The 23,816-nt window shown below is 46.6% G+C and overlaps 1 protein-coding gene across 1 annotated transcript; it reads right to left on the bottom strand.

The window, feature by feature from the left end:
• Nucleotides 1-771: 771 nt before the first annotated feature.
• On the bottom strand, nt 772-18,377 carry C1H5orf15 (chromosome 1 C5orf15 homolog). Its single transcript, XM_069954134.1, has 3 exons — nt 18,176-18,377; nt 2,560-3,233; nt 772-1,002 (listed from the first exon to the last, which is right to left on the bottom strand). The coding sequence occupies exons 1-3, from the start codon at nt 18,285-18,287 to the stop codon at nt 871-873; spliced, it is 918 nt and encodes a 305-aa protein (XP_069810235.1). The 5' UTR covers nt 18,288-18,377; the 3' UTR covers nt 772-870.
• Nucleotides 18,378-23,816: the final 5,439 nt, after the last annotated feature.

Genomic DNA, 23,816 nt, shown 5'->3' with positions numbered 1-23,816 from the left:
CTTCAAAGCATCTAATCACAGCTTAACTTTTCTTTACTGCTCTGGTAAAACAAAAGTTGTGCTGTGATCAGTTGCTATAGGTATAATCAGACAATTTTATTCATAAAGTGAGAGAAATCTGGGTAACTGTGAGGTAAATGTTTTGTTTGATCTCTTAAGACAGTGCAGCTGAAGCATACAATCCATTGAAGGGCTAAGCTTTGTGCAAATTCTTCAGCTATAAAATGTTAACGGCAGGGCAAGAATGTAAAAAAAAAATACTACATACATATTATATATATATATATATATATATATATATATATATATATATATATATATATATACACACACACACACACACACACACACATATATATACACACATATATATCGTATTTTTAAATCACACTTTTAACAATGAAAAATAAATGATAGTCACTAGAGATGAGAGAATATACAGTAAGGACGAAGCAAAGCGCTTCGTCCCCATCGGTATTCCGCTCATCCGGCTGCGGCGCTTTGAAGTGTGCTCCGCTCTGTGCCGCTCCTTCCCAGGTGCTGGAAAAAAGATGTATCTCATCCTGGGAAACTGGGAGAAGATTCCCAGGACAGGATCCATCTTTTCCCAGCACCTGGGAAGGAGCGGCACGGAGCGGAGTGCACTTCAAAGCGGTGCAGCCTGATGATAGGAATACAGATACGGACGAAGCGCTTCACTTCGTCCTTACTGTATTTTTGCTCATCTCCAATTGTCACAGAGCCCCTCTGGATTAACTTCATAGACTGAAAAAGTATTTAAAAAAAAACTTTAATCTTAACTATACAATCAAGTAAAAGATTCATGGCAATGGGGCCTAAAAAAAAAGGCACAAAGTTGCTTGAAGTCTTTTAAAATACATAATTTTGGGAGTTTCTTAGAGAGGGCATAGCTTCATTCACATTCTGGTCCAAGCGACGGTAACCTGTGTTCTTGGAGCAAAGTCCATCTCTCCATCTTCTTCTCTGTATTAAAAGATATATCTGGAACGAGGGGAATGAGAAACCGAATTTTTATGTAATTTTTCATACATTATAATATTGTCATCAAACAGGTGCAGAAACCTACACTTGCTCCATAGTCTGCTAAATCATGATAAATTAGGCACAAGAGGAGGCAGCGCTCCCCTGCCCACCTATTAAAGCGACTCTGTACCCACAATCTATCATCCCCCACCCCCAAACCACTTGTACCTTCAGATAACTTTCAAACTGGCAGCCCTGTGTCAAACGGCCGTGGCCTAGAATATCTATGCCCTAACTTTGCACCACCCCTCCAACCCTCCTCCCCACCCTGTTAGGAATGCCCCTAGAACATTTTCTCCTGTCTGAACATTGCACAGGTGCCTTAATGATCCAGCACATGTGCTGTGCTGACACAGGAGATGAATAGAAGAAAATCTGCCTGGAGCATTCCTAATGATAAGTAGGGCGGGGAGGAGGGACAGAGATTGTGCCAGCCTAATGCATACACACTCTAGGCCACGCCAGTTTGACACAGGGCTGCCAATTTTAAAGTTGTTTTTTTAGGACATTAACTGCACCACCTGCCAAACGGCCCCCAGGACAGATCTTGGATTAAAAGCAGCTATCTAAAGGTACAAGCCGTTTGGAGGGTCAAATTGTGGGTACAGAGTTGTTTTAATAAGCTAGGCATATTATTAATAAGTTCACCCCTTTACACCTGTGTAAAAGGGTATTAACTCTGGCAGGTCTGTCTAATTACATTACATGGTTGGCCATTCACCTGATGAAAAGTATGATCAGACTTTGGCTTCTATAGCCTCTGGATTTCACAGAGAAGCAAATTCATGTAAATTCACTTAACGGCTTCTATTTAAAGGTAAACTGTCCGCATGTTAGATGTATCTAACCTGATATGTCCCTATTGTGCATGGGGCACGGAGGATGAAGCCAAGTCTCGTACCCTAATCCTTGGCTTTGTTCCTGTGTAGTTAAGTGTTAGATCCCTTATGCTAATCAGGTGGTTCGGTGCACTGGTGGCAGAGCTACTGCCCCCAGAGCACCAATTCAGCCCACCCCCGGTAGGTCCGCTGGGGGATCACAGGAGCTTTTCTACTGGAATGGTGGTGGTATGAGCTATTACATTCATCATATTCCCCTTCAAGGCTTTGTTCCTACACAGTATTTTGGTCAGTATTTTGCAACAAAAACCATGAGTGGATTAAAAACACAGAAAGGCTATGTTCACACACTGTTGAAATTCAGTGGATGGCAGCCATTTAATGGCAAATAATTTGTAGTATTTTAAAACATCTGTTATTTACCATTACATGGCGGCTGTCCACTCAATTTCAACAGTGTGTGAACATTGCCTCTCTGTTTTTAATCTACTCCTGGTTTTGGGTGCAAAATACTGAAGAAAATACTGAGCAAAAATACTGTGTGGGAACATAGCCTAATGATGTATTCCTAAACCTAAGCAATGCAACGTACTCGTAATATGTTCAAAAACAACAGATAACAGGGTTTCACTGCAACTATGAAAGTTGTCAAAAAAACAAACAAAAAACCACGTACCTTTCGTTTGTTATGGTAGGCAATGTACACTGTTGCAATAATTGTTGCTATTATAACCAAGTGCAAGAAGAAGTGACTATCTTCATCAGCGTCCGAGTCTCCATTAGGTTTCAGCTCATAGTCATTGGAATTTTCTTCATAATCAGGATCGATGGGTTCTTTGTCATCAATTCCTGTCTTCAGAATGTTGTTTCTTGGCAAGTTCTCATCATTCCTTACTGTTCCCTCATATTCATTAGTTTCAATTAAATAGTCTTCATCCTCACTGTCTGACCCTTTGGCAGATTGAAAAGTGGTAATAACAGTCTCTTTGTTGTCAAACAATAGGTTTTCCTCTATGGAAGTTTCTTCAGTCAGCTCGTCTTCAGTAGTAGTCTTGATTTTTAGAAGCTTGGTGATGGAGGCTTTAGTAACAGATGCCACTTTCTTGCTCACCACTTGTGTCCTGACCTCTGGAAATTGTGTTGCACTTTTTGCAGGTGTTGATGTAACCCTTTTAGAAGGTAGTATGGTAGTTGTAGTAGTAACAGCAGCAGTTACATTGATAGTTTTATTGACTTCATTTTCACTTTCGTTTTTAGGTAAAATGGTCAAATTTGTGAGGTTTGTAGATGTGCTATTATTGAAATTGGTATCCAGCATGCTTTGAGAGTCTGTGGGTGTTGCTGTTACACCTTTAAAAGAAAGAAAAAATAAGTTAAAATGGGAAAAACCCTTATTTTTTTATGCCTAATGAACCTAACTTGCTGTTACTTGCAAATTTGCTTGTATTAAAAATTCTGCCTCCTTCACGGACTTTCAGGGTGTGACATCACAGACCTGTCTTCTAAGCTTTGTAAGGGGCTTTGAACATGTAATGTTCTGACACAGGCTGTGGCTCAAGGCAGCATCCTACCTTGGAAGACAAACAAGGTTATGGCTCCCCCTATTAGGGTTAGGGCCCTATTACATTTTTTTAAGCCACAGCAAGGAATGGATTTGAAAAGAGGAGAAATCTCAGTCTTTCATTTATTACATGTTCTTTGTTTATAGTCCATTTCTTGCTTTGGCTCAAAAAAATTTGTCAGATAATCTGCTGGTGTAATAGGGCCCTCAGGGTGCGTTTACACAGACAGATTTATCTGACAGATTATTGAAGCCACAGCAAGGAATGGATTTGAAAAGAGAAGAAATATCGGTTTTTCCTTTATGACCTGATCTCTGTTTATAGTCTGTTTTTGGCTTTGGCTTTAAAGATCTGTCAGATAAATCTCTCTGTGTAAATGCACCACTAGGGTCCATTTACACAAAAAGATTATCTGACAGATCATCTGCCAAAGATTTGAAGCCAAAGCCAGAAACAGACTATAAACAGAGATCAGGTCATAAAGGAAAGCCTGAGATTTTTTTCCTCTTTTCAAATCCACTCCTGGCTTTGGCTTTAAATCTTTGGCAGATAATCCATCAGATAATCTTTCTGTGTAAATGGACCGTTATGTTGTTAAGGCTCAAAGGGCAGCAGTAAAAAACACAGGAAGCAGTCAGCATACAGCTGGGCGGCTGGGGTGCAGTGCAGCGCTGCCCAGTCACCACTATTATATAGTAGATACTAGAAAATGTACCCGGCGCTGTCCAGGTATAAAGTGTCAGTGTTTTAATTAGATTTGTTCCAAGGTCTCCCAGGAGGCAAATCTATGCCTCTGTTTTTTTTGTTTAAGGGGAAATCGCCAGAAGCCCTATATATCCCTTTATATGCTATATACCCTATATTGTAGGTTAGAAATAAACTAAAAATTTTAAACATCCTAAATACCTAATAGCCAAACTGAGATGTCATCATGTGATCACACTGTATACAGAGCCTGGTATTTAGAGAGCTGTGCCCGGCAGCAGCAGCACAGCGCTGAACACACTGGAGGGGAGCCTGCATGATCTAACAGCGGTCTGTGCGGGCGGGATGATGGGTGTCTCTGTCAGTGTAAGTTACACTCCGGACGTCAAGGGGACTAATTTACATACGCGCAGCGGGATGTCAATCTCGCTGCGAGTATGTAGTGTCATAGGGTTGAATGACACTGGATCCGTAGCGGATTTCGATGCGAATTCGCAGCGTGAAATCCGCTGCGGATCCGGTAGGTGTGAAGGCACCCTTTCTGTATTTATTTCTGTGGATCTGTTGTGAAGCAGCTGCCCTAGCCACCAATCAGATTTCAGCTCCCTGTGAAAATGAAAGTAGTAATCCTATTGGTTGCTAAGGCTTCCAACTGCCGTTTTTGCTGGAGACCTGAAGCACTAATTATATCACCTGTGTGTGCAGGGTGGAGATTTTCCCATTCATTTCTATGGGGCGCTCTTCCCCCTCCCCCTCCTGTACATCTGGCGGGGGACTGGACCTTCGCTCTAACCTTCCTAGGCACCCAATGTATCTGTGGGCCAAATTTGGGGTCAAACGGTTCAGGAGTTTTGAAGTCTATACAGGACAGACATTCATTTTTATGATATAGACTAGAAAACGTACCCAGCGCTGCCCGGGTATAAAGTGTTATTGTGTTAATTAGATTTGTTTCCATGTCACCTAGGAGGCTAATCTATGCCCTTGTTTTTTTGTTGTTGTTGTTTAAGGGTAGAAACTCACTGGGTGGATCCGCAGCGAGCTTCTTGCCCCTATGGGCAGACAAACTCACAGCAGGATACACATCCCGCTGCGAGTTTGTCCGCAGCCCGCCCTGTTAACACCCTGGCCGCCAGAGCCTATATGTCACCTGGTCCCCGCTCCAGCTTGCTTCGGGGGTTCCCAGCAGGTCCTGCTCAGCCAATCAGTGCACTGCCCCGCCGCAGCGCACTGATTGGCTGAGCGGGACGTAAAGACACCGGGAGCCCTGAAGCAAGCAGGAGCGAGACTAGGTGACGTATAGGCTCCAGCGGCCGGGGGGGGTTAATGGGGCGGGCTGCGGACAAACTCGCAGCGGGATGTGTATCCTGCTGCGAGTTTGTCCGCCCATAGGGGGTACAGGGTATGGATCCGCAGCGATTAACTTGCTGCGAATCTGCCTGGTGAGTTTGTACCCTAAGGGGAAATCGGCAGGAGCCCTATATACATTATATACCCCGACAGTTTTGCACTGTTTACGTAAATTGAAGCTTATGCACATTAGGATATTTAAAGTATTTAGTTTATTTCTAAATACCTAATAGCCAAACTGAGATGTCATGTGATCAGAATGTATACAGAGCCTGGTTATATACAGAGCTTGGTATATACAACATTGGCAGTGTTATATACAGAGCCTGGTTATATACAACATTGGCAGTGTTATACAATATACAGCCTGGTAATATACAACATTGGCAGTGTTATACAGAGCCTGGTTGTATACAACATTGGCAGTGTTACATAGACATTGGCCAGGTACATAGACAAAGATTTTTACCTGACAACTCTGGAGCAGCAACACACAATTGTCCATGCAGAAAACATGCAAAATCCAGATTTATGCCGCCACCTGCAGTGATTGCAGGTCTTGGGCAGGAAACTGCAATCGTGTAAAAGATATTGTTTCATCTGAGTTAATCAGTGGAATTCGTGTATACCTGTAGTGTACAGTTGGAGGGGTCCTGTATACCTAAAGTGTATAGTTTTTAGGGGTCCTGTATACCTGTAGTGTATAGTTGAGGGGGGGGGGGTGCTGTATACCTGTAGTGTATAGGCAGGGCCGGCTTCAGCACCTGGCTTACCTGAGCAAGTGCCGGGGCCCACAGCATCCCTAGGTTGTCTTTTTGCACAAAGAGAGCGCCTTACTACAGATTGAAGCCCAAAAGGCTCACCTACAGATAAGGGGCAAAAAGGAGGCCTGACTACTGATATGCGCACTAAGAGGGGGCACAGCTACAGATAGGGGTGAAGAGAGGGGGCACAACTACAGAATAAGGCATAAAGAAAGGACAACTTTAGGGGCACCAAGAGTGTCCTATTACTGTTGGGAGCTTGTATAGAGGAAGGTGCTGAAGTGCCTTAGATGTTTGTCTGGCAGAGCGGGACATCTATAAGGGGGCTACACAGAGGGGGACCTACTGTTTTACTGTCACCACGAGATTTGCTCCACAAAGGGGACCAGTGAGGCTTTGTCGCTTAAGGGCCCACAAACCCTGGAGCCTGCCCTGACTGTATATCTGGTTAGGGGGTCTACCATTTATTTCTGTGGATCTGTTGTGAGGCAGCTGGCCCTAGCAACCAATCAGATTCCAGCTCCCTATGAAAATGAAAGTAGTAATCCTATTGGTTGCTAAGGCTTCCAACTGCCATTTCCACTGGGCAGCTGCAGCACTAATTATGTCACCTGTGTGTGCAGTGTGGAGATTCTCCAATTCCTTTCTATGGGGCGCTTTTCCCCATCCCCCTCTCCCCCATACATCTGGCGGGGATGGGACCTTAGCTTTAACTTTCCCGGGAACCCAATGTATCTGCCTGACAAATTTGGAGGCGTTTGGAAGTCTATACAGGACAGACAGACTTTAATTTTTATGATTATGATTTATATTATAGATATAGTAGAAACAGCAGTCTAAACCTTTTAGTGCTAGCAGGTCCTGTCTGTTTGCTATGCATGCTGCGACTTGCAGTACCAAATCCATCAAGCCACTTGGTGATAATTTCTGCCTGGAAATAGTTTGGCGAGGATGGTGTATGTGGAAAAAAAAAATCTGAATTTTGTGCAAATCACTGTTTTGCCAAGGTACGCCCTACTCGTCTGAAGAGGGTGGGAGGCGGCAAAACCATTAATCACAAATCCTCCACCATCCACCCCACTAAGTGTACCTACATGTGACAAAAGTTACGGTAACCACTGCCCTGGTCAGTGCACAGTGTATTGTAACAGTTTCTCTGATCTCTACGAGTATACAGCATTAGCAATGAGCGATATACCACGAAAATACCGATACTGTCTCTGGGGTCGGTTAAAGGGGTTATCCAGCGATACAAAAATATGGCCACTTTTCCCCCTACTGTTGTCTCCAGTTTAGGTGTGGTTTGCAATTAAGCTCCATTTACTTCAATGGAACCGAGTTTCAAAACCCCACCCAAACTGGAAACAGTAGGGGAAAGTGGCCATGTTTTTGTAGTGCTGGATAACCAACCTCAACTTTGCCAGGATGGTAGTCACTATTTTTTCCTCCCCTCACCCAGCAGCCGCATCCTATTCATACTTCGTTCCCGACTAATCACTCTCTCTCTCTAAACTCTCCCCAGTCTATTCTAAATGCAGAAGCCAGACTCCTCTTTCTGTACACGGAAGTCTCCCCCCTGTGCCAGTCACTGGGCTGGTTGCCCATTAAATCCAGGTTTCAGTTCAAACTCTACATCCTCACCCATAAAGGTCTCCACAATTCTGCCCCTCAACACACCTACCAACCTATGCGTGCTCTACATTCTGCTAATGATCTTACATGAACATCTTCCATAATCATAACCTCTCACCCTCGCCTCCAAGACTTCTCACATGCAGCACCAGTTCTCTGGAACGCACTAGACTCATTCCCAGTTTCAAGCGTGCCCTAAAGACTCATCTCTTTAGGCATACTTAAAACATTCCCTACATTTTGCTTCCCCCTAACCTATACCTCTATATCTCCGATGGACACTGGCGGATGACTGGCTCATCAGATACCTATAGGTACTTCAGCTGGACCATCGGCACTTGTTGCCTCTTGGGTCACCCTCAGTCCTCTTAGTCTGTAAGCTCATGTGAACAGGCCCCTCGCTCCTTTTGTATCTTTATTTTAGTTATTCAACTGTGTGGGACCCCCCTGTTAATATACAGTATATGAACCAGAATTGTCCATTACACTTCTGCTGACTATGATTCCCTAGTGTAAAAATGTGTTTTGTCATTCTTTTAGCTTGTTTATAAAATAAAAACAGGAAAATCGAGAATCAACCTTAAAGCGACTCTGTACCCAAGATCTGTCCTGTGGTCCGTTTGGCAGGTGATGCAGTTATTGTCATAAAAAAATAATTTTAAAATTGCAGCCCCGTGCTGTATGGGCATATCTGCGCCCTAACTTTGCACCACCCCCTCCGTCCCTCCTATTCATCATTAGGAATGCCACTGGAACATTTATTCTGTTTAAACATTGCACAGGTGTCTTAATGATTCAGCCCCTGGCTGTAGTAACACAGGTGGTAAATAATAGGCAATCTGCCTGGAGCATTCCTAATGATGAGGAGGGTGGGGAGGAGGGACAGAGGGGTAGTGCAAAGTTAGGGCACAGATACGCCCGTAGGGTACGGAGCTGCAATTTTAAAAGTAATTTTTTATGACAATAACTGCATCACCTGCCAAACGGACTGCAGGACAGATCTTGGATTAAAAGCAGCTATTTAAAGGTACAAGCGGTTTGGGGGGTCAGATTGTGGGTACAGAGTCGCTTTAAGGCAATGTGCTATGACCTATTGTTTAATTCCAGTTTTTATGTTAAACATTTTTAAAGAATTTTGGTGAGGTTTTTAAAAAATTTTCCATCTAAATTATAAAATAGAAATATGGAAAAAAAATAAAGTGTCAAATATGCTTAAAAGATTTAAAATATTGTAAAATATAATCTGAAATAATATATTGAAATTTAGTGTATTGCCGTCATTTTGAAATAACGGCCATCCAATAAATTACGGCCATCAACAGTGTGCGAAATACACTTTTAGTGTTGCATATAAATAGAATGGCATGGGGAAGCTGCTGCCGCGGCCCGGTTCCCACACACGGCACCAGTCTAATACAGAACACTGGCTTGGGCCCCCCAGTGGGAGGAACCCCCCAGCCCCTCTATGATGTGACTCCATTGGTTCTAACGGAGCCGCATCACAGAGGGGAGGGGGGGTTTCCTCCGACTTGGGGCGGGCCGGGTCGCCTCCAGTGCTTCAGTACAAGCCGGGGCTCAGTATTAGATTGGCGCTGCCCGCAGCCCGGTACCTGCGCCGGTCTGTAATTGAGCCCTGACCCGGGCTGAAACATTGAAGGAGGGCTCAATTAAAATCAATGGTGATGCGGCTCAATTAAAATCAATGGAGCTGCATCATAGAAGGGGTGGGGGTTTCCTCCCACTGGGGGTGGGCCGGGCCGCCTCCAGTGCTTCATGGCCCGGTGCTCGGGAACCGGGCCATGGTTAAAAAAAATTAAAATAAAAGACTGCGGCACCAGTTTCCCCACATCGGCGCCATTCTATTTACATGCAACCCTTAAAGCAAATGTACTTGATGGTGCATTCGTTTTAATACAAGCATCAATGTGTCATATACTATGCGTCGATTGTTCCACATCAAGTTTGGAGCATGCCACACGCTTTTTATGCACCATAAGTCACATGTCCTGCTTGCCAAGACTTTAAACGTGTAAATCAATGTGGCTTGATCGCATACTAGCAGTCAGAAAAAGTCATGCGACCACTATAGGGTTATAAGTATGTAAGTGTGCACTAAATTCCCCCTGTTCAAAAAAGCACTTATCAGCTACTGTATGTCAAGAAGTGGCACACTCTTTCCAGTCTGACAGCACTCTCTGCCGCCACCTCTGTCAATATCAGGAACTGATTCATAGAAAAGGTATCTTGCTCTGTACAGTTTTTGACCAGGACAAAGGTGGCAGCAGAGAGCACTGTATCAGATTGGAAAGAATACACCACTCCCTGCAGGACATACAGGAGCTGATAAGTACTGTTGAGTTTTGCTTTTTTTTTTATAAAGACAAAACTTACAAATCTATATATACTAATAAAAAAAAAGTGGAAGAACACACTACAGGCTGATTCATCTTTGATGTAATGTCCTTAAAAGAAGTGAAAATAAGGCTCATTAATGTGTGTGGCCTGTATGACCTCCCTACAACACCTGGGCATGCTCTTGATGAGGTTGCGGATGGTCTCCTGATGGATCTCCTCCCAGACCTGGATAGTCTGTGGTGCAATGGAGAGAGAGATGATGTAGAAGAGATCTCTGTACCTAATGGCAGTCAGGCTACCTCTGGCCAGCACATGGAGGGCTGTGCGGTCCTCCAAAGAAATTCCACCGCACACCATTACTGACACTGCCAAACTGGTCATGCTGAAAGATGTTGCAGGCAGCAGATCGCTGTGTGAGTTATATTGTGTTGTTTAATCCCTTCCCACATGAGGGCGTAACTGTACGTCCTCATGCGGGAGGGGGCGTTCAGAGAGGGGTCGTGCGGTGACCCTGCTCAGAACCGCAGCGGTCCCGGGTACTATCTGCAGCCCGGGACTGCGGCTATTAGCGGGCAAGGTCCGATCGCCATGCCTGCTAATTAGCATTTTAAATGCAGCTGTCAAAGCTGACAGTAAGTAAATAAATGTTTTTTTTATTAATAAATAATTCCCTCCCCTAATAAAAGTTTGAATCACCCCCCTTTTCCCCATTTTATAAATAAAAATAAACAAAGCATATTTGGTATCGCCGCATGCATAATCGCCAGAACTATTAAATTACCACATTCTTGATCTCGCACGGTAAATGCCGTAAGCGCAAAAACATTTCCAAAGTGCAAAATTGCGCATTTTTGGTTGCATCAAATCCACAAAACACTAAATTTTTTTCTGGTTTTAAAGTGTAATTTATGCAATAATTAAGCCTGCCATTGCAAAGTACAATTAGTGGCGCCAAATAATAAGGGCTCATGTGGGTCTGTAGGTGAAAAAATTTAAGCGCAATGGCCATTTAAACACGAGGAGGAAAAAGCAAAAGCGCAAAAATAAAAATTAGTCCGGTCCTGAAGGGGTTAAGTGTTTTATTTTTATTTTTTTTCAGCAGTGCAACTTTCTTACACCAGCTGATATGGACAAAATGGTGCAGCATTGATAAATCTAGGCCATACACAAAGGGAGTAAACTGCACACAGCAACCAATCACTTGCTGTGGGCAGTTTACACCATGCATTATATAGTTTACACCCCCCTTTATGTTCTATCATGAGCAGTAAAGGGAGTATAAGTCTAATCTCAGTATTCTACTGTGATGCAGGAACATATAAACTTATGTTTTGCCAGAGAATGCTACAAGCAGGAAGTCTGAATGTATCATATATATGTATACAATAAGTAGAGGAATGTTCCCCATCAGGTTTATTTTTTTTTGTCCAGCCTGAAACCCTGTATCTGCCACACACATCCAACAACAAATAACAGACAAGAAAACCTGGAACAAGCGAGTATCTGCTGACAACCACCCTGTTTCCATCATAACCTGTTTACATAAATGACATGGCACCTCTGAACCTGGTGCTCCAGCTATAATACTGTGTTTGGTTATGAGAAACACACAAACCCTACACTCCTATGTACAAAGGTCAGCTTTTATATTCACACTAACACTTAAAGGGTGAGTGACCGCACCATAGCAGCAGATCTTTATCACAGACACTTGTCATGGATAAAAACGACTTTAGCACAGAGCAGGTAGCATGTATCCATGGGGGTTTTCTTATAATGTTCTAGCAATATACCATCTCTTTATCATATAAGTTATACAACATTGTAATGTGTGTTATTTAAAGGGGTATTCACCCCAAAATAATTTTTGCATTAATACGTTTCCCACCCGTAGCTTTCCATCTTTCCAATATAAAGTTATTATGGATTCTGCACAGTTTTGCTGTTATCTAGCTGCATTCACCTCCACGGATTGCATAGAATCATCAGACCTCAATCCACACCGACACACTCCCTGCTCCTGGCCCCGACCCTCCTTGTCAGCATCACGTGTCCTCAGTCCCAGCACAGTGAAGTGACTGAGAACACTGATGGGGTGGCTGCTGTTACAGAGGGAGACAGTGATCAGCGCAGCTAACAGCAGCCACCCGGTCACCCCCAGCCCAGAGCTCACACCCTGTGTCCAGAGCCTCCCGGCAGCACTCACCCGCAGCACACAGCCCCCTGGCCCACAACCAACCGCCCCCCCATCACCCGTGGCATCCCTTACTCACCCGAGGCATAGTCGCTGCACTCACCCGCAGCACCCCCCCCCCTCAGCGATCGCCCGCGGCAAGCTCCGCCCCCCGTGATCGCCTGCGGCAGCTCCGCCCCCATCGCCCGCAGCAAGCTCTGCCCCGCCCCCATCGCCCGCAGCAAGCTCTGCCCCGCCCCCATCAAGCTCTGCCCCGCCCCCATCGCCTGCAGCAAGCTCTGCCCCGCCCCCATCGCCTGCAGCAAGCTCTGCCCCGCCCCCATCAAGCTCTGCCCCGCCCCCATCATCCACGGCTCTGCTACACAGTCACCCCCCAACTCAGCTCTGCTACACAGTCACCCCCCAACTCAGCTCTGCTACACAGTCACCCCCCAACTCAGCTCTGCTACACAGTCACCCCCCAACTCAGCTCTGCTACACAGTCACCCCCCAACTCAGCTCTGCTACACAGTCACCCCCCAACTCAGCTCTGCTACATTGCCATCTCAGCACCGCTATGCCGTCACAGCCAACTCAGCTCTGCTACGCCGTCATCCCCAACTCAGCTCTGCTACACTGTCATCCCCAACTCAGCTCTGCTACACTGTCATCCCCAACTCAGCTCTGCTACACTGTCATCCCCAACTCAGCTCTGCTACACTGTCATCCCCAACTCAGCTCTGCTACACTGTCATCCCCAACTCAGCTCTGCTACACTGTCATCCCCAACTCAGCTCTGCTACACTGTCATCCCCAACTCAGCTCTGCTACACTGTCATCCCCAACTCAGCTCTGCTACACTGTCATCCCCAACTCAGCTCTGCTACACTGTCATCCCCAACTCAGCTCTGCTACAACGCCTCTTCCAACTCAGCTTTGCTACACCGACACCAACATCTCAGCTCTGCTACACTGTCATCATCTCCTTCATTGTCTCAGCTCTGCTACTTCACCATCATCAGGCAGAAGCATTGCATGATGGGAAATGTAGTTTCCTATCTTGGATATAGATTGGCTTTTAGAAAAACTTGCAACTCAGGAACGGCAGCAGCTAGAAAGATTGGAGACGGCTCAAAATACTCAGGGGGACTTGGTGAGTAAGACCAGCTAGGTTTGGGAGCATTTAATTTTTTTAGCTCTTTAAGTGAATGAGGGAGGGCTGGAGCAGTCAGGCCGGCCCCCTGATCATCCCAAGATAGCGGCCGAGGCCGACGGTGATTCTGTAAGTATACTGTATCACACTTCACTGCCCTGCCCCGTACAGTAGGAATGTATATATATATGTTTCTGGACCAAAGTTAAATGTGCGCGGGACCAATCTAATGCGAGTGGTGCCGCATACATCAGTGTGACCGGCACCGGCGTACGGTCAGTAACCCCCTTAAACAGTGCAATGCACAGCCATCGCGGCGTTTCAGGTAGTCAGTGACAGGACAAGCACCTGTCACTGACTGATCGGGACCCCCACAACCATGGTGATCACTTCTACTGACGGGGGGGGGGGTAAGCCACTTACCTCCGTCCTGGCGGATCGGTGATCTGTGCATAGAGTCTGCTCTCAGGTAGACTATGCACAGATCCACGATTGCATAGCGTTCATTAATATATCTATATAATAAAAATGAATGTGTCTATCCTCTATAGACTTCCAAATCGTTTGACCCCCAAATTTGGCACGCAGACACATTGGTGCCCAGGAAGGTTAGCATAAAGGTCCTGTCCTTGCCAGATGTACAGGAGGGGAGGGGGATGGGGAAGAGCGCTCTATAGAAATGTATGGGAAAATCTCCACACAAGCACACGCAGGGACATTAGCACTGCAGCTCTCCCCAGCAGTATGGTATCCTGAAGCCTTAGCAACCAATAGGATTACTTCTTTCATTTTAAAAGGGAGCTGGAATCTGATTGGTTGCTAGGGGCAGCTGCCTCAAAATAGCTCCACAGAAATAAATGGCAGACCCCCCCCCCCAACTCTGCACTACAGGTATACAGGACCTCCACCAACTATATACTACAGGTATGCAGGACCCCCGCACTTTACACTAGAGCAGTGTTTTTCAACTCAAGTTCTCAAAACCCACCAACAGGTCATGTTTTGAGAATTTCACAGGTGATATAATTATAGTCAGTGCACCAGTAACTGCCACAGCTGTTCGTTGTATGGGATATCCGCAAAACATGACCCGTTAGTGGGTCTTGAGGACTGGAGTTGAGAAACACTGCACTAGAGGTAGACCTTGCCACCAAATATATACTACAGGTATACAGGACCCCCCAAACTGTACACTACAGGTATAAAACACCTCCACCGACTATACACTACAGTTATACAGGACCCCTCAACTATACACAACCCACAAACTATAAACTACAGGTATTCAGGACACCCCCCCCAAACAACTCTACACTACAGGTATACAGGACCCCCTCAACTATACACTACAGGTAAACAAGCACCTCCACCGACTATATACTACAGGTATACAGGACCCACAAACTATACAGTTCAGTTCTACAGGACCTCCAACAACTATCCAGGTCCTCTTCTAGCCACACATGGGGGTCCCCGGTCTCTGGAGTGACTGCAGAATAGGGCGATAGCATCGCTGCTGGTACTGGAGCTGTACAGCAGGATTGGAGGAGGGGGGGGGGGGGTGCAGTGCAGAACCCTGATCCCGCTGTACAGCTCCAGTAATCACAGCAACGATATCACCTTGTCCTGCAGTCTCCTTTAGAGACTGGAAACATCCATGTGTGGCCGGGAGGGAAACATGTATGCCGGGTTGAAAGAAGGAGGAGGGGTATGTGCACTCCTGCCCCAGTCACCCCCTCATCTATACCTGTACTACTACACCCCTCATCCACTATACTTCCACTACTACACCCTACCTAGATGGAGGCACAAAGAACATCCATTATACTATTTGGGGGCACAGAGTGGCACATATTTGGCAAACCTACGTATATGGGTAACAGAACTTTCATAATAAATTCATATGTAGAGCTGGATATATGATCTAGAAACCTCAGGTATAAGGTTCTGTGTGGAGCAGGGGTGATCCAGTATCTTCTACCCTACCTTCTGGTGGGTTTATTGAGCAGTAGGGGGCAACACACTCCAAACATGTCCCTGTTATCTGATCATTAGCTGAATTTACATTAGAAAGCAGGCAAACGGAGTTGTGATTTGATTTCAAATGTAAATTAAATGCAAGCATAAGAGAGACAAACAGCAGAGACAGACAGTAAAAAAACCAGTCTAACAGGTAAGATATTCGGCTCCTGAAAGCCGCAAGACATCTTGTCTCCACACAACTAGTGATCACATCAGAGGCTTCAGTAAGGTAGACAAATTCATTAAATAGGGAATTATCTTTTTTGCAAGGAGATCTACAAAAATAAAAGTCTCAGAGAGCGATGACTGTTTGAGGCCCTGTGCTGAATACTGGGTGTGCTGTACTTTTAGACTAAGCGCATTGTAACGTACTTACAGGTAAAAGTGGCATTCATCTTGTGGACAGCTTCATGGCTTCAGCCACTAGAGGCCTAGAGCATCCTCTTCCTTTAAGACACTCACAAAGGATAATATGGCTCATCCTATGTGAGGGCACTTCAGGCCGCTAGTGGCTGTAGGGATGAAGCTGCCTGTGGCTAGAAGAAGTTGTCACTAACTGCGGGGGAGATGGGAATAGGAGAGTATTGTAAAGAGGGTGCTGGAAAAGCGTGGAGCCCAATGGTCCCAATTGCAGATGAGTACATCTCAAGCATGCTCGAGTCCGATTATTTGGCATTTGATTACCGGTGGCTGAAGTAGTTGGATGCAGCTCTAATCCAGAAAAACATGGCGGCCTATGGCAATATCCATGTTTTCCAGATGCATCCAACTTCTTCAGCCACCAGCAGGGGCGGATTAAAGGGGTAGTGCACCAAAAAATTTTTTCTTTCAAATCAACTGCTGCCATAAAGTGCCAGAGATTTGTAATCTCAAGCCTTCCAGTACTTATCAGCTGCTGTGTTTCCAGCAGGAAGTGGTGTTTTCTTTCCTGTCTGACACAGTGCTCTCTGTTGCCTCCTCTGTCCATGTCAGGAACTGTCCAGAGAAGGAGCAAATCCCCATAGAAAACTTCTCCTGCTCTCCAGACTGGAAATAATACCACTTCCTGCTGGGCATACAGCAGCTGATAAGTACTGGAAGGCTTGAGATTTTTTAATAGAAGTAAATTACAAATCTCTGGCACTTTATGGCAGCAGTTGATTTGAAAGAAAAATTTTTTTGGTGCACTACCCCTTTAACTTTACCACCCCACTGTAACTATGGCAGCACTAGCCTGGCGTTCATAGTACAGGACAGATAATGTCATGATGTCCTGATTTGTGCAAAATTGCCATAAAAAAACAGTGATTTTTTGCAAATCATGACGGAAGTTTAGCCAGGAGACAGTACACCACTGAAAGTATAAGTCTTTTTGGGTGGTCATGGGCCCCCCAGGAGCTCAGGGCTGCCGCCCGAATTATTATAATCCACTACTGGCCACCAGTAATTAAATGCCAAACAATCGGTATCGAGCATGCTTGAGTTGCGCTCATCTCTAGTCCCTATACATCTCATACTTTTGATAGCCGTACCTGCTGCTTTTGGCGTGTTTTGCCATCGATATAAGGTGTAGGGGGCTTTCTTAAAGTGACTGTACCACCAGGCCCAGGCTGAAGCACTGGAGACGGGCCGATCCACCCTTAGTGGGAGGAAACCCTAGCCCCTCTATGACGTGACTCCATTAGAATCAATGGAACCCTATCATAGAGGGGCGGGGATTTCCTCACACTAAGGGTGGGTCGGCCTGTCTCCAGTGCTTCAGCCTGGGCCTGGTGGTACAGTAACTTTAACTGCCCACAGACAGATGTCAGTGGAAATAGAGGTCTGGAATTACAGAAAATTACCACCTGACCCCTTTGTTCTGGGAGAGATAAGCTGAGCAAGAGCTCTGTGGCTGCAGTTTAGCCCTTCCTATAGAGAACACAGGATCGCTCCGCCATGCTGCGCATTCCTGGGAGCCGTCCGGGAGAGGTAACAGACACCTGAACGGTGCACAGCCACCTTTAGACAAGTTGTTCGAGCAAAACAGTAGGTAATAGCTACAAATTCAGACATTTGGTCTATGGTCTTTTCACCCAGATGAAGTGTCTTTTCAATGGTGCCATGTATCTGCTAGCAAGAAATTCAACATATCGACATCAAAATAGTATAAAGATTTTAGAAAAAAAAACAAATTAAAGCGTTGTCCCAAGTTTCTATAATGAACAGAGGTCCCTGACCATGGACTAATGTGCTTCAGATAAGAGGGCTGCTCTTGGCTTCACAGCACTGGAGGTTTGCTTTCCAGCTACCCTGATACTCGTACGTGTTCTATGAGAGTCGAAGCACAGCCGCCCGGCACACACTGATACTATAATAAAAAGCGCATCTAATCTCTGTATGAACTGACACCTAACAACAGGATGATCCCGGACATCGTCATTCCATGATCGGGACAGTCCAATAAGCAGTCCAGAAAAGATAGGACCGTGACCGGGTGGGTTCTAGATCTCACACCCTCAACGACCAAACCCAAACATTACAGAACTTCTAAAGCACTTCAATATAGTCAACTCCCCAAGTTCTCCGAGCAGAGAATAAACAACAGTCACACTTACTCTCGTCTATCTCTGTGGTCTCCGCGGTGACTGTGTCCGCTCTAAACAGCAGCGCTACCACAAGCAGCGACCACCAACTCCGGAGCTTCCGCAATGTCTTGAAGGCAGCCATGATGAACTAGGAAGGGACGTGTCGGCAGATACCAGGATGTATGACGTCACACAGAACAGCCGTTGTGAGAGACAGCTTCTACGTAAAGTGGAAAGCCGGCGTGCGGCTGAAGTTATTTATTACCTCGGCCCCGCCCCTTTATTACTCTCTGCCAATCAGGGATCGCGAGCGGCGCTGCCGCCCTTCCCAGGGGAGTCTGTGGTACCCAGGTCGCTGTAATACAGGGGTCTATGTACTTCTCTCCAGGATAGAAAGTAGCAGTCCATCATGCCTATTAGTTCTTAAAGGGAATACTTTATTGGTCATATAAGGTTTTTATGTTTGGTTAGGTTCACACTGCGTTTTTGCATTTATTTTTTTCCCCATAAAATGGATATATTAAATGGACAGTAAAAGCGCAGTGTGAACCTAGCCTTAAATGGCTATTGAGTATTTTTTGTTGGTTTTTTTATCTTAAATCGAAGAACGGTGCAGGTGCGGGGAAGCCGGTGGCGCGGTCCTTCTTTTGAACAATGGCCCGATTCCCGCGTACGGCGCTGTTTTATTCTCAAGCACCGGCCAGGTGTGAAGCACAGGAGCCGTGTGCCACTGCACACGGCTCCTGTGTTTGTGGTCGCATCGTTTGCCAGGCTTCTACCAAGGGAGGGCCCGCGAGGCCCCCCCCTTGCCACCGCACTGCCCCCTCCCATTCCCTCTTGTGACCGCAAGCAGGGCTTTGCTTGCGATCATAAGAGGGAGACTGGGATGGGCCCCAGGCTGACGCGCGTCTCCCCGGCTCTGTCCGGTCCCGTCCCCGACAACACACACAGCAGTGAGGTCAGTGTGCACCAGGGATGGTACTTCCGGCGCAGGGAGCGTCTATAACAAGCGCTCGCTGTGCCGGAAGTAACATCCCCGCCGCACACTGAGCTCACTGGTGTGTGTGCTGCCAGGGACAGGACAGAGCCGGGAGCCCCGGGTCAGACGGGGGCCAGACCGGAGGACAGGAGGAGAGAGACACAGTGGGGGAGCGAGTTGTCAGGTATTGGGTTTTTTTGCACAGACTTGGGGCCATCTATAAGGGGGAAATATGGGGGGCTATGTATAAGGGGGATACATGGGGGGGCATCTATAAGGGGGATAGATGGGGGGCATCTATAAGGGGGATACATGGGAGTCATCTATAAGGGGGATACATGGGGGGCCATCTATAAGAGGGATGCATGGGTGGCATCTATAAGGGGAATAACATGGGGGGCATCTATAACGGGGATAACACGGAAATATGGGGGGGCTATCTATAAGGGGAATGCATGGGGGCATCTATAAGGGGAATACATGGGGGGCATCTATAAGGGGGGATACATGGGGGGCCATCTATAAGGGGGATACATGGGGGGCCATCTATAAGGGGGATACATGGGTGGCATCTATAAGGGGAATAATATGGGGGCCATCTATAAGGGGGATAACATGGGGGCCATCTATAAGGGGACTAACACGGGGGGCCATCTGTAAGGGAGATAACATGGGGGCCATCTATAAGGGAGATAACATGGGGGCATCTATAAGGGGGACAACATGGGGGCCATCTATAAGGGGGATAACATGCGGGGGGCATGAATAAAGGGGACTACACAGGGGGAGGGTATGCAATAGGGCATGTACTTTAGTGGACCACACAGAGGGGGGTAAGGGGGGTCACATAGAGTCGGCCTACTCATTAAACGAGGGTGTAAAGGAGCCAATACAGATGTGCAGTTAGCATAGAAATGAGAATGGTGCCAGTGATGAGCCTAATATGTCTGTCTGGCAGATTCTGTGAATTTGTGGCTCGGAGTTCTCATAATGGCCCACAAGAAGATGATGAAAAGGGAAGAACTCTGATCAGAGAAGACACCCCCTGTGAGTCACCTGATGTAACTGCACTGTGATGTATATGGTGTACAGAACCTGTGTCGGGCTGGGGCTACCTCTATATGACTGTATCAGGTGATAGTGATCTGTGTACAGTGGATTATTCAGTAGCAGCGGTGGTGTTAGTATGTGGCGGTGTTAGTCAGTATGTGGTGACAGTCCGAATGTGGTGGTGTTAGTCAGTATGTGGTGGTATTAGTCAGTATGTGATGGTATTATTTGTTACTTGTTATCCGGTACTGTGTTTTATTGGATTTAGTACAGGATTTGGTCAGTAACAATATGGTGGTGATGGTAGTGGTTGTGGTGTGGCGGTAATATTTCCCCCTTGTATACTGGTATTATTGGTAATATTGGTCTCAGTATACAGGATCTGGTTAGTGACAGTATGGCAGTAATATGTATGGTGATAATATTTCCTATATACTGGTATTATTGGTAATATCAGTCTTGAGATTATATATACCAATAGCATCACTTGGTCGAGGAAGGGGGTGGGAGGGCAAGTTGACCTCTCACACCAGGGCCCAGGAGACATTAGCTACGCCCCTGGCCGTGTGATAGAGGGGCAGGGTTTTTCTCCCTCTGGTGGCCGGACGGCCCGCTTCAAGTGCATCACCCACAGCCGGTGCCTGGAAATAGAACAGCGCCATATGTGGGAATCAGGCCACAGTTGAAAAAAAGGACCATGGCACCGGCTTCCACGTGCTGGCACCATTCTGTCCATGAGAAAATCTTAAAGCCAATGTACTGCTGGGACATTCGTTTTGGACTATAAAATCCTTCAGCCGGCAGGGAGGAAATTGATTACAAGTAGTAACCCACCTCTCCCCATGTCTGCGGTGAGCGGTGGGACCCCTGCCAGGCTTCAGGATCTCCAGAGCTGACACGTCATAACCAAGGCTGGCCTTAGGGTATATGGCGCCCTGTGTGAAACTTTTCCCTCCCCCCTTTATACCCCCTAATAGTGACATAGACTAAATCCCACAGCCTCCCACCCCTTCAGACAACCCCCGCAATCAAACTAGGCTGAGGCTCAAGGATTTAGATATGATAGACTAAATCCTGCTACAATGAGCGCCACCCCTAAACCCCAGCCCCCTAATTCACCCGACTCCCGATAAAGGTACTTACCAGCACACGGGGACAGGTGCCTTCGCGGCTGTCCGTGGCCTTCCTGATTGGCGCTCCTGCAGACAATTGCACACAGGAGTGTAGCTAGGGGTTCAGTCTAGAGGAGGAGTCTGAGGAGGAGTCTGAGTGGGCCCCAAACCGATTATGTTATCCATAGGGAACATAAGCAGGTTACAATGCCTATCTATCTCTCTATCTAGCTGGGTGACTTCCATTATACTGACTACTACACAAGATGCTAGGAAAGCTGGGTAACCTCCATATACTGACTACTATACAAGATGCTAGGAAAGCTGGGTGACCGCCATATACTGACTACTATACAAGATGCTAGGAAAGCTGGGTGACCTCCATATACTGACTACTATACAAGATGCTGGGAAAGCTGGGTGACCTCCATTATACTGACTACTATACAAGATGCTAGGAAAGCTGGGTGACCGCCATATACTGACTACTATACAAGATGCTAGGAAAGCTGGGTGACCTCCATATACTGACTACTATACAAGATGCTAGGAAAGCTGGGTGACCGCCATATACTGACTACTATACAAGATGCTAGGAAAGCTGGGTGACCTCCATATACTGACTACTATACAGGATGCTGGGAAAGCTGGGTGACCTCCATTATACTGACTACTATACAGGATGCTGGGAGAGCTGGGTGATCTCCATTATACTGACTACTATAAAAGATGCTGGGAAAGCATGGTGACCTCCATTATACACTGACATACAGGATGCTGGGAGAGCAGGGTGACCTCCATTACACTGACATACAGGATGCTGGGGGGGGGAAACTGGTTGACCACCATTATACTGACATCCAGGATGCTGGAAGAGCTGGGTGACCTCCATTACACTGACACTGCTGGGAGAGCTGGGTGACCTCCATTACACTGACATACAGGATGCTGGAAAAGCTGGGTGACCTCCATTATACTGACATCCAGGATGCTGGGAGAGCTGGGTGACCTCCATTACACTGACATACAGGATGCTGGGAAATCTGGGTGGCCTCCATTACACTGACATACAGGATGCTGGGAGAGCTGGGTGACCTCCATTACACTGACATAAAGGATGCTGGGAAAGCTTGGTGACCTCCATCATACTAACTACGATAAATCATTGCTAAATAAATCATTGGCAATCACAAATGCCATATAATGTTAGTAGCCTAGGAAAGAATCCTTCTAGCCAGCAGCATAGTGCAGTAGTATGAGTGCTGAGTACAGGCTGCTGCTCATCAATATCCTGGCCGCTGCTATCTCACTTTGCTATTCTCACTGCTTCCTCCCTGCTGTATCTACCCCCCCCCCCCCCCTTACTTGCTGCCCCTCAGCAGGATAATGAAGGCTCTGTGCAGGATAATAAAGGGGCTTGTCGGCAGGGGGCGGAGCCTACCAGGACATACCTGGAACAGTAATTTGCCAGGTCCCCAGCATGCTCGGTGAGCGGGAACGCCTGCCTACTGGCTGCCAGGGGCGGATTAACTTTACCATAGGCCCCGGGCTATTCACCAAGCCTGGGCCCCCCCACCCCACTGTAACTATGGCAGCACTAGCCTGGCGTTCATAGTACAGGATAGATAATGTCATGACGTCCTGATTTGTGCAAAATTGTCATAAAAAAACAGTGATTTTTTGCAAATCATGGCAGAAGTGTAGCCAGGAGACAGTACACCACTGAAAGTATAAGTCTTTTTGGGTGGTCATGGGCCCCCCAGGAGCTCAGGGCCCCGGGCTGCTGCCCAAAACGCCTCTATTATAATCCACTAGTGCTGGCTGCACATCTAACTTAGACATAGGAATCTCTAAGTTAGATGTGCTGCCTGTGTGCAGAAGTGCCCCAAAGCAACCAGCATGGGAGGAGGGGAGGCGGCCAGCTGGAGGGGCGCTACCAGGGGCGTAACTAGAAATGGCTGGGCCCCATAGCAAACTTTTGATTGGGGCCCCCCCCGCCCGCCCCCTCTCGATCGACCACTACGCCATCAACACACTCAGCTCTACACAGGTCCTGTACACCATATCAATTACAGTACAGTTATATCAGGTGACTTACAGGGGACGTCTTCTCTGATCGGAGTTCTTCCCTTTTAATTTTCTTCTCCATCTCCTTCTCCGAGCCACAAATCCACAGAATCTGCCAGAAAAACATATTAGTCTCCTCACACTGGCACCATCCTCATCTCTCTATACTGCACATCTGCATTGGCCCCTTTACACCCTCATTTAGTGAGAAGGCTGACTCTATGTGATCCCATTTTATTATATGGCCCTCCTCTCTGTCGCCCCTCCTTATAAATAGCCCCCTTTTGTTGCCCCCCTTATAGAAGCCCCCCATGCTGTCCCCCTTATAGATGCCCCCCATGTTGTCCCCTAATAGATGGTCCCCTATGTTGCCCCCCCTATAGATGGCCCCTCCTATGTTGTCCTCTTATAGATGGCCCCCTCTCCCCCTATATTGTCCCTTTATAGATGTTCCCCTCTCCCC

Source organism: Dendropsophus ebraccatus, chromosome 1, assembly GCF_027789765.1.
Source record: "Dendropsophus ebraccatus isolate aDenEbr1 chromosome 1, aDenEbr1.pat, whole genome shotgun sequence".
NCBI classification, from domain to species: Eukaryota; Metazoa; Chordata; class Amphibia; order Anura; family Hylidae; genus Dendropsophus; species Dendropsophus ebraccatus.
The sequence above is the reverse complement of the archived record's forward strand: the minus strand, read 5'-3'. Positions and strand labels throughout refer to the sequence as shown.

Coding starts and splice junctions, on each gene's coding strand:
- C1H5orf15 (XM_069954134.1), bottom strand. CDS start 18,287: ATGGCTGCCTTCAAGACATTGCGGAAGCTCCGGAGTTGGTGGTCGCTG. Junction 3,234..18,175: donor GACCACAGAGATAGACGAGA/GTAAGTGTGACT, acceptor TTTCTTTTAAAG/GTGTAACAGCAACACCCACA. Junction 1,003..2,559: donor CCTACCATAACAAACGAAAG/GTACGTGGTTTT, acceptor CCCTCGTTCCAG/ATATATCTTTTAATACAGAG.